The sequence below is a fragment of the Acipenser ruthenus genome, chromosome 18 (assembly GCF_902713425.1).
Source record: "Acipenser ruthenus chromosome 18, fAciRut3.2 maternal haplotype, whole genome shotgun sequence".
Lineage (NCBI taxonomy): Eukaryota > Metazoa > Chordata > Actinopteri > Acipenseriformes > Acipenseridae > Acipenser > Acipenser ruthenus.
The window spans coordinates 20,451,679-20,463,022 of record NC_081206.1 but is presented as its reverse complement, the minus strand read 5'-3'; the positions used below and the strand labels follow the sequence as shown (position 1 = coordinate 20,463,022).

The window sequence follows — 11,344 nt, the reverse complement described above, 5'->3', positions numbered from 1 at the left end:
TATATTAAATTATGTATATGTATTGTGGGCTACAGTTTAATTCAGTGGAAAATGTGCAAATGCAAAACACGTTCTATCAGTTAATAAAGGCGTATTTACTTTTTTTTCCTTCTATACTAGATTTATAACTTTCTCTATAGTGCTATTGTGGATTTGGCACTGGATCAAAATCAGTAAAGATTATTTTTTTATTAAATTATTTTTATTTTATTTTATTCATATAAAACTTAATTCTTAATTCACCGTACTGATTCGCATTCAAGAAAGACACTGAAGTTTCAGTGGAATCTAATTGCAGATCATAGGGGCTGTGCAGGAGAGCTCTTTACTGACTCGCGGTTACTTTGACTTCCTTCCTCTGATTGAAATAAGAGGTTGGGTCATAATTTCTAAGCAAGTTTACACTGTTATTGGTATTTTCGGCTTCGTTTTTTACGGGGTCGTGTGCAGAATAAGCCTCTCCCTTGTTTCCTCTCGTGTGCAAAATACTTCTGTACTATAAATAAGAGAGAACTGGTCATTTGTAATTTACAGTTCGGCTTGTGAGGCGTGGCTTTTAAGACAGGTGACAGCATCATTGCTACTGTAGTGCTACAAAGAGGAATTACCTGCACACATACAAACAATTTGCAAATATGCCCAAGTGTCCAAAATGCGATAAGGAAGTCTATTTTGGTAAGACAAAGGTTTATTTTTTTTGTTTTCCTTTTAGCATTTAAACTAGTATTTAAAAATGATGAAGTATGTGTTGTGTAGTGTTTAGTAGCATGCTTATCTCAAGCACCGTTAAGTTAACCTTTAATATAAGATATACTCCACATATAACGAACTAATGTTTATACTTTTTTTATATCAATAAATATACATAATATAGGATATAAGCAGAACTCTACACACTATATAGTTAAATATTGTTTCTGAGTCGATTTATTGGAATTTGATTTTTTTTTATGTTTACCTCGTTATGTATTTCAAAATGTCTTTGTTTTTATGGCTTTATATTATCCTGCTATTCGTGGTTTTGTTTTCAATACAGGTAATTGGTGTACAGTATTTGTAAAACATGATGGGCTTTATACAGCATGCATAGGACTGTTGTTTATCATCAAAACTTCAAAGAATCTTTGCAACAGTACAGAGCACGTTTCTGGAATGTGCATTATGCATTTCATTAAACCACTGCTTCAGACTTCTGAAAATTATTTTGTCAGATTTTAAAAATAAGTAAGCTGTTCTTTATTTCATTGTGATTAAAATGACAAGCACAAGCTATTTGCTTTTGCATAAGTTCAAACACAAGTTAACATAAAACATGATGACCCTTGTACCTGCCATGAACTGGTTTAGATTTGTGTCCAGCTTGCTTATAATGTGTAGTGCAATCTCCGGCTGTACGAAATACATTTAGCCCATACTGTACTTTCCTAACCCTGATTTCCTCTTTTTTGTGCATTTGCGTTTGTACTTTTATTTATTTTTTTAACAGAAATTGAGTATTGGCTAATCTTTAAGTGCCAACGCCTTTTTTTGTGTACTTTGGATTTAAACTGCGTATGTTTATTTTACTGTTATTTATATTGCATTTCTATCGTAATAAGACAGTACAGGACAGGTAGAGCATGTATGCAGCTTGTTTTTGTGACAGAGTTATTTTTTCAAATTATTCAAGTTAGGTTTTTATGGCATGTTTTTTTTTTCTATTTTTCATTGAATCTTATTATTCAAAATACATTCCTATATTATGTTCATAGCTGAATAAAATCTGTTCCCCGTTACCAAAAACAAAAATAAAATCATTATGTTAACTCACATCCTTTAGCTGCAAACATTGCTGTGTGTGTGTGTGGTAGCACAGCAGGTTAAACAGGGACTGCAAAGTTCACAACATAGACAGCTCTGTTCTCCAGGGAATATAACTGAGAGGAAATGGGCTAATTTGAAAGATAAACAGAAGCTCTTGAGGATAATTGCTTGATAATCCTCCTAATATCCCCTCAAGATCCTTGTAGAATTCAGAACATTCTTGCTTTATTGGGCCACATACGTTTCAGTTTTCAGACAGTAGTTTTGCTTTTTTTATTTTTACTTTGAAGATAAAACATCTTAGTCATAATAAACCTAACTTTGTGATGATTAACCTGATCCTTATTTTGGTTTAAAAATTACTCTATATATTAAAGTGTAATTACATACTTATTGTTATTGTTTTGTAAATTGGTCCACTTAAAAGCATTAGCAATCAAGGCTGGATAAGATCTATTGAATGTTCAAAGCCCCAACTACATGTTTGCAGATGCTGACTATAGAGTGAGTGCCATGTTTTTTTTTTTTTTTTTTAATCAGGTAGACTTACAGCTTCAAACACCACAATGTTTATATTATCCTCCGCAATTTGATCCAACAGCAAAAAATTAAAATATAAACAATAGCAAAGCTTTCGGAATTACAAAAATGATAATTAATTATCATTGTTTTAATGTTAGCTGCTTCTGTCCTCAACTGAAGCGTTACGAGTCTACTATTTGTCAAATGTAAACTAGTGGGTTTTCTGTTGCTGTTTTGGAATTGTTTTTCATTTGCATAACTTGCGTTACTAGGGTGAACATTGTTGTTTAAATAACAGATGGACACCTACACGCTCCTAGTGCGCACTCAAAAAGGAGAAGTGGTCTTCAGAAGAGAACTTCTGGTTGAATCATTTTAAAATCCAGTAACTAAATAAGTCTATTTCATTTGTGGCAAGGTATTAAACCTATTCATCTGAAAATTAAGTTGTGTGTGACATCTGTGGGTCAAAAGTTGAAAACATTTGAGGCACCAATTATGACATCTGGCACTCACTCAGCCTGTGCTTAGAATGCTTTAATCATTCTCCTCAAGATGCTAATGAAACACGACTTCCTTTCAGTTTACTTTAAGCCATGAAACTAGGGCTCATGGAAGTGGATGTATTGCAAAGCATGGGTGATTGAAGCCTCATTAATGTAAAAGCACCATCATTCCACTGCCCTGACATTGACACTCCACCCAACCCCAAGGGAGAGTGAACTCTTTTGTAGGAATAAGGGAGTTCCATAGTTCATATACTGTATCTCTTTACTAAGGAGTTTTATCAATATGCAAGTGTATCTTATGATTTTTTTCTAACTTGATGTGCACACCTTACCCTAGCACTATAGACACAGAAACGGGTATGTAAAATCTTACCACACAGGCAGGAAGTGACAAAACAATAAATTAGTAACACATTGAAAACATGTTCAATAAACAGTGTAAAGAAAAGGTGAGCAACTGTTTAACTAGCAAATACAAAGTGACGCCCAAGGCAAAGTTTGAAGTAATTCTAAGTTTTGCTGCAGTCCTCACAAAAGCTGTACCCTGAAATTATCTTCATTAGAGGCCATTTTAAATAATATAAACAAACACAGTGGTTGAAGATTGATAGCACTCATATCTAGAAAGGGTGTGTGGCAATTCAGATTTCTTCCAAAGATACTGCAGATTGTTTTATGGATGTGTGTGCCTCATAATGGCATATGTCAAACCCCTACCTGTATACTACATTTATTTTGGAAAAACTTAGCCTTAGGATCCCCACACATTCCCCTTACTAAAGACCTTATCAAATTCCCAGCAAACCAGAGAAACCACTCCCTGTATCAAACCACCAAAGCAGACACCGTTATCACTTAAGATCAGTGGCTAGCTCCATATGCATTTATTTTTGAATTCTCAGACAATAATATGCATACACAAATTGCAATGAGCAAATATATGTCAGTAGAATACATCCTGTGATTTTAACAGTAGAGTTTAGAATTTTGTAATTGCCAACAGAAATGCTTTCCTGAGCCGATAAGTAGGTTTTTATAGCTGATTTTTTTTTTTGACATTATAATCTGCAAAGGGTTCTTGAGGGATAGTCCCTGGAACTCAATTCCAAAAGGTTTTGGGAATCGATTCTGTTAAATTTTTCAAAATTAGAACTTGAAGACTTATTTATATAGTTTGGCCTTTGCAATTGCCCAGGCCTCTATCTCTTAATTTTATTAGTGTAGTTTTTTTTACTCAATATCTACAGTGCTCTGAGGTGTATCTCACACAAGAAGAGCTTTATAAGTCTAGGTATTTTTTTTAAATTATTGTTGTTGCCAAGCTTCACAATAATTTAGATGATACTTTTCATTTGGAAAGCTAACTTTGGGGGTGGCATGAATAATCAAATGTGTGGGAGTGTTGCAGATAAAATATTGTGTATTTTATTTGTAATCTATATTTTTATTTTGTGTTTAATCGTACAGCTGAGAAAGTCACCTCCCTTGGCAAAGACTGGCACAGACCTTGTTTAAAATGTGAGAAATGCAACAAGACCCTGTCATCTGGCTCCCATGCAGAGGTAAGATTTGTACAGGTTTGTAAACTAACACTGGGGGTGATGTTTCAATGTCTCAGTGCATCAGATCATTTGATTAATCACTGATGGTCAGCCTGTGTACTCACACTAGCATGCACCCCACTCAAGGTCTTATCTGAAATGTTTTAGTGTGTGTAGTTTTGACAAGCAATATGAATAAAGACGCCTATTTACAAAGCTTTAACCAATGAGTATTCTTAAGTGTTTTTTTTCAAAGTCTACTTCTACAAATAAAATGATTTTCAGACCACCATTCACAAATGTTGTTGGCTTTTTGACAAAACTCTAGAACATTTTCATGAATGATAACTCATGTTAAAGCTTTGTGAATATGGTCCTTTGTTTCAGGAGATAATTGACCAAAATAAAGAACTGATTAGTAGTAAGGTGCAGTCTTCATGAAGCCTTGGATTAAGAAACAGTTTTCACACACCTATAAACATTTAACATCTGTGATAATGAATCTTGAGTTATGGTGTAGTTCACTGGTCAACTTCACTTTCCAGTTTTTGCTGATACTTTTTATTTCTGTAGAATATGCTAACGTGCAACCTGTTATCAATTCTACTGTATAGTTCTTATTGTAGACTTCTTGTTGAAACGTCTGTCAATGAATTGTATTTCTTTTAGTGTTGCTAAATCTAATCTACCACCATTGAGTGTTTCATAGTTATGGATGAAAGACATGCATAGTTGGCCAAAAATGTACTTTTGCCTTTGCAGCGAGAGGGAAAACCTTACTGTCACAGACCATGTTATGCTACCCTGTTTGGACCTAAAGGTTGGTTGTTTTTTATTCTCTTAAAATTATGGAAGGGAAGATATTAAACATTAAACCCAATGCAGTATCCATTGCAAGTGTCAGGTGTTTTGAGCCAAATGCTGCAACATTTTACTGAAACTTGCTGCCCTTAAAACATGCAGGATGGAAGTGTCTGGAAGTTATTTGCTTCTGATTATGGTTTGAATGGAAGGATTCCTGTAGTAATGTGGCAATAAGGCTAGGAAAGTGTGCCACCATTAATGAATCACCCTATGTGATACAAATGACCATGCAGTCATCCTTTTCCACTGTGTCACTAACTTCAGATTATAACCAGGACAGGTGGCAAGCTATATATAGACATGGTTTAATCTACTGCTGTCTGATCCTCTGTTATCACACATAGTGATAGTGATATGATGGGCCATGCTCTCATGCCACATACTGTAATCCTTTTCACACACAATATTCCTTAAGTTCGTAATTCATTATTCACATCTACATAATGCACACTTCTAGATAATAATGCTCCTTGTTGCCTTCAAAATAAGCACTACGTTTTAACCCTGTAAACCATTACTTTTTTTGTCAACTATTTTTTTATATATAAATAGCCTACCTTTTTTTCTAAATGTAGCCAATAAAATATTTAAGTTTAATTAAAAAAAAAAAAAAAAAAAAAAAACTAAAGGTATTTCAAATCAGCATTTGGTAGTTGCCTTCAAACTGACTGGACCATATGTCATCAGTTTATTTCTTATTTTAGTCACTGAATTTTCCCTTATAGGCATGTAGATCTCTGTCTGATATATAATATATACGTATCTTGTTGTGCTGCAATCTCAGAATGTATTGTCTAAACATGAAAGAAGCATCTAAATTCTCAATTTTCTTTTCTTCCTTTTCTTCATAGGGTTTGGACATGGAGGAACTGAAAGCCACACCTTCAAATAAATTAGAGTTAAGGTGAATGCTTTGTACCATTGGCAGTGATTTTAAGGGTGTACATTCTAAACCACAAATAAAAAACAAAACAAAAAGAACAATAGTGATTCATGCTAAAAATTACCAACAACAATTACTGTACAAGAATTATACAGTGCCTCAGGTTCTGATGCATGTTTGGAAATTGCGTAAGTTACGCTGTGTTTTCATAGGCTTATCTTTTACCAACATACTGTAACATAACATATGTAGAACAATATAAGAACACTAGTATTTTGCAACATAACCACAGTACTACAATGATCTGTTTCTTCATTTTAACCTACTTCAAGAATCCCTCTGCATTGGGCCACATATTAAATAAATTGTAAAATAAATAAATACAAATATACCAACACAGGCATTTCCAAGAATAAAAGGCATTCTTTTATAAATAAAGCAACTATGGCATAGATTATTAAATTACTTGGGTATAACTGGAAAGTGTTATCCTATGCACAGTATGAATCACATGTATTAAACAGTTGTACAGTATTTGTATGCCTACAATATATATATATATATATATATATATATATATATATATATATATATATATATATATATATATATATATATATATATTTCTTTCAGTGTATCAGTAATGTAGTTGTCATGTCATATACCAATCTAGCAACCATCTGGCACACATTTATACAGTGAAACTATTAAATCAATCCTTTAAAAGGAGGGATGAATGCATGCCGAAGGCTTGCATGCAGACGTGTTTATATTTGTATGCACGTTTCATGCACAGTTAAACCACAAATGTAGCAAACACCTTGCATAAATGTCATATGACTGATTAATTTGTTATGCAAATAGAATGACATGTATTGGGGAATGGAAAACTCACTATTCCTGTTGCAAATCAGTTTAAGTCATGATAGGCAATACAGCAGCCCATGGTGGCTGTATTACTTACTGAATCCTTGAAGTTCAACTGATAGAGGATATGTGTACAGTTCGCTATTAATTCTGTATTTGTCTTTCTTTTGTCTAGGTCATACACATAAACCAGCACTGGTAGAAAGAAGGCAACACGCAGCCATCATTTTATTTACTTCTTTAAATATGTTAGCTGCACAATTGGGTTGAAATGTTTGCATTAAAGGTTCTGTTTTTAAAAACTGCTCTATTTTCTTTTTAACCAGATATCAGTGTGCTAAAGGGAGGGAGAATGGTCCATACCAAGCACACAGCATCACTTACAAGTATTGACCACACATTTTGTCTGTAGGTCCAGTATGTTGTATGCTGATTTTAAAAAGCACCCGAAAACAAAACCAGACACATATGGAATACATTCCACCCTACAAAGACACCCACAGGCAGTGTTTGTGTGCATTGAAAGAACATACCGTACAATGATCACTTTATCAAACTTGTTTTGAAGCATGAAATATAAGTAAACTAAGCACCACAATCAGCATTTGTGCCAGAATAATTGTTTGTTTGTTTTTTTATTGTTTTGGAATACACACGCAATGCTTAAAAAGGGGATTTTTTTTTCCTGAATCACAAAATATAAGAGCTGCCCATTTGACCTAAGGGTGCGGTTTGTTTAGACAAAGACAACTTGCTCCAGACAGGTGCTAGCAGTTCTGTTTGGTATTGCGTGCAAAGAAAGGAAAACAAGTTCCAATGTGTTTTGCATTTGGCATAATGACTATAATTTAAGGCGCTCACAATGGAACCTTGTTTTTTAGTTAGAATCTTGCTTTTCCCACATTGTAATCAAAGGATCGTCAGGTTGGTCCATAACATAACAAAGGAATGTGTCCCTCTCCAACCTGGTAGTAAGATCAAATGATCAGCATTGAGTCTTGAATATGTTCACAGATCACAGGATAGGGCTGATTGTACCTTCCATATGATACATGTTTATAGCAGCCTTCAGGCATTCAAAAACACACTACAAACCATAAAGCTCATCACAACTAGTGGATAAAGGGGTTTTAGTCTGGCTTTTTTAAATGTCATGCTTCAAAATATAGGTTTCCAGTGCAGCAGTCGAACTAAAAACTCTTTAATTACCAACATCCACAAAACTGACTGGATATCTACTTTACTATTAGAGAATGTCCAAGTGTTGCAACTAAGGCCAGCCTATGACCAATGTGTCACCATTTCTGAATCCCAGACAATAATCCCATTAGAGGTAAAGGTCAGAAAACTGTGTTTTTTGGCCTCGCACCCTGAATAATTATCAGTGTTTAAAAACAACAAAGTGTCTAGTTAATAATGTTTTTTTTTATAACTATTTGTAAACATACAAAAAATGAGTCACACCTCACTCACTCAACATGCTCTCCAGGTGCATTTATAATATAGCAGGCCCAGTCACATCAATTAGACCTAACTGGATTAACCATTTGACTAGTGCAGGTAATAAGAAAAAGTGAATCAAACACTCAGGTTTCTCTGCAAAACAATGGAAACTGGAGGTCACTTTTTTATCCTGATTTCTTAAATAAATGCCTTTAACTGTTGTTATTATTTCTAAAATGATACACCAAAAATGGTTGCTAACATTTCCTATTTTTAGAAATACTAACATTCAATGTATTCAATCAATTCATTTTGCAGTTTAGATTAAACCACTAATAATGTTATTATGTTAAAAAAAACAACTAAAGACTGATTAAACTGTAAGAAGCTCTTTTGATAACTTCTCACAGTATAAATGACCCCGGTGACTGATGTCAGCACAGCTTTAAGTGCTAAACCTGACGACACAAACCGCAGAGTTTCAGTTTTTCTATAATTATTATTATTTGTTTAATGTAAACCCCTAAGCTCTGAGGGTTTCCATTTCTTTCTTTTGTTATTTTTTTAAAAACTGGAACAACCATAAATATAAAACTGTTCAGCAGCCTCTCCCTGCGGGAGTTCCAGACCTGCCATGGTGCTTTGGACGTCATGGTAACGGGCCACAACACAGGTCAACATATTGACAGCTGTCCTGCAACTGTGGCATACTACAAAGCTCTATTGTCTGCATGCATTTTTCACCTTCAGCAACCAAAAATATGAGAAGCTAGCCACTGAAGGGATAACTACAGTTTGCTTCAGATTGGAAATCCTTAAAATATCTGCCCATCCTGAAAATATGAGGCCTCGGTTTTTTCTTTTTTTCTGAATTCAGTGTGGTGTGAGCCTCTATATCACTGCCTCTTAACTATTTGCAGGAAATTTAAAATGCCACAATGTTGTATTGTGCACATTTAAGTTAGCGATAAATGGATGGCACACACGTAAAAGGGGGGCATTTAAAAATATGTGTGGTATGTAGAATTTATTTCTGCCTTCCACTTGTTTTAGGTGATAACATTTTAGATGGATTTGCCATTGACAAAGCCCCACAATGTAGTACTAAGTATTTTAGAATGCATGTTTCTGATGAAGCTTTAAGCAGAGAGGGTGTGAATAGAATATGTAGTTGCATATTTGCTGGCGTTGAAAGATCTTTAGAAACAACTGTGGCACTGCTTAGGAGGGGTGTGAAATTAAATCTCTGAGATTAAAACAGATTAATCAAATGATATGCCAAACATTAATGCGAGTCAGAGTTGCTTTATTAAAAACAAATGACGTGTTTCGAAAAAACATCTGATCCAAGAATTGGATTAACTTTAACTTCCTAGAGATTTTGATAAATTACTGTACTCCCTTATAGAGTAAGTCAAGAACACATTTTTGCATTGTGAAAAGGTCTAGTTTCCAGATTAGTTAGCCACCCTCCAGGAATTGACTTTAGCCATTTTAAAACTTAAATAGGGTATTAGAAGAAACCTTTAAATAAGTTAAACCTTTTCACTTTGCCAAACAATGCTCCAGTCAGATCACAACCACAACTTGGTACAGCCAGGACTCAAACCTTTGCTCCACTGACTGCATGACTCATCCTGCATTCTATATAGCAATGCCTTTACTAGGTGAGCCCTTGATTTTTGTGGGGCTCTACATCACAGATAAAGATAATTGGAACAGCTGTCATAGAAGTCATAATGCCCCAGGCAACTTACAACATAGTCTAGAAATTATAAAAACCAAGCAAGAGAACAGTAAAGCTATACTTTTTACACACATATTGCAGTTCAGGAGTTTTGAGGTCTAAAATACCATGGCCTGATATGGTTTTGTCTATAGAAATGTACACAGCTATTATAAATATGTGGAAATTGATTTACACTGACAAAGGGTTATTCAAATGAGTGGGGAATTGAATGAAAACAAGCCAGGAGTTCAATGATGATAGAATGCAAACCCTTTGCTGTTTGTGACCTTTGTCCATGTAACAACCGAGATGATGTTATTTTCACAAACAGGACAACCAGAGAGTGCAGTCAAACAAGTGTCATGCTTCTAAGCCCTAAATGCAAATGTCAGATTATGCAATTCAAATATATACATTTTTTTCAATTTATTTTTGCCTGTCAAAGTCGAGTGTTAAAATATCAATTCCTTGGTAATTTTACCTGGATTGTGAAATTGTTCCACCCTTTCAACACTAACTGTTATTACCCATCTAGCTGCTTATCTTATTGAGTGACGTGATTAGCAGTTTATAATATGCTTTCACATGTTTGTTTTAACATGATTTTCTGCATATGTTTGAACCAGGATACCAGGATGAATAAAGCCTGGTAATTATACCAGTTAGAAATGCTAGGGTGCTTGCTACACATAAGGAAACATAGTTTCAAAAACCCTGGTTAACACCCTGATTTGAATGGTGAGGTTTATAATGAAAGTACTGTGCTATGCAGTGTTATTTATAATAAAAGGGGCCACACACCAGCAAATACTTACAGCAGAATCCAAATTTCTTTCAAGCATTACCGTGTGTATGTTGGCTTGGCACGCAGTTTTGTAACTCTACAAAATACGTTTATCAGGAGACTGCTAAATTAGCCATAGCCCTCACAGACAGCGGGATGAGATGGGCAAATAATTCTGGCGCTAATGTTTTCAGTGCAACCTACCTAGTTGTTAGGTACTGAGTGATGGCAACAGGACCTGTGAGGAATCTCAACCACAATGCTGCACAACCAGCCAAGTAAAATACAGGTGGTCAATTTGCCTGGTGAGAAGGACTCTGACAATATAGAAGTACTCTGAGAATTTAGCATCTTCTGTTTAAATATTTCCCTAACCTAATCTTATGAATAGTTAAAATA

At 34.6% G+C, this 11,344-nt stretch overlaps 1 protein-coding gene across 1 annotated transcript; it reads left to right on the top strand.

The window, feature by feature from the left end:
* The first annotated feature begins 516 nt into the window (after positions 1-516).
* On the top strand, positions 517-7,291 carry LOC117435354 (cysteine-rich protein 1-like). The gene is made up of 5 exons (XM_034058478.3): positions 517-675; positions 4,302-4,396; positions 5,138-5,195; positions 6,091-6,143; positions 7,165-7,291. Exons 1-4 carry the CDS (start codon positions 636-638, stop codon positions 6,129-6,131), a joined length of 234 nt encoding a protein of 77 aa, XP_033914369.1. The 5' UTR covers positions 517-635; the 3' UTR covers positions 6,132-6,143; positions 7,165-7,291.
* Positions 7,292-11,344: the final 4,053 nt, after the last annotated feature.

Coding starts and splice junctions, on each gene's coding strand:
- LOC117435354 (XM_034058478.3), top strand. CDS start 636: ATGCCCAAGTGTCCAAAATGCGATAAGGAAGTCTATTTTG. Junction 676..4,301: donor CGATAAGGAAGTCTATTTTG/GTAAGACAAAGG, acceptor TTAATCGTACAG/CTGAGAAAGTCACCTCCCTT. Junction 5,196..6,090: donor TACCCTGTTTGGACCTAAAG/GTTGGTTGTTTT, acceptor TTTTCTTCATAG/GGTTTGGACATGGAGGAACT.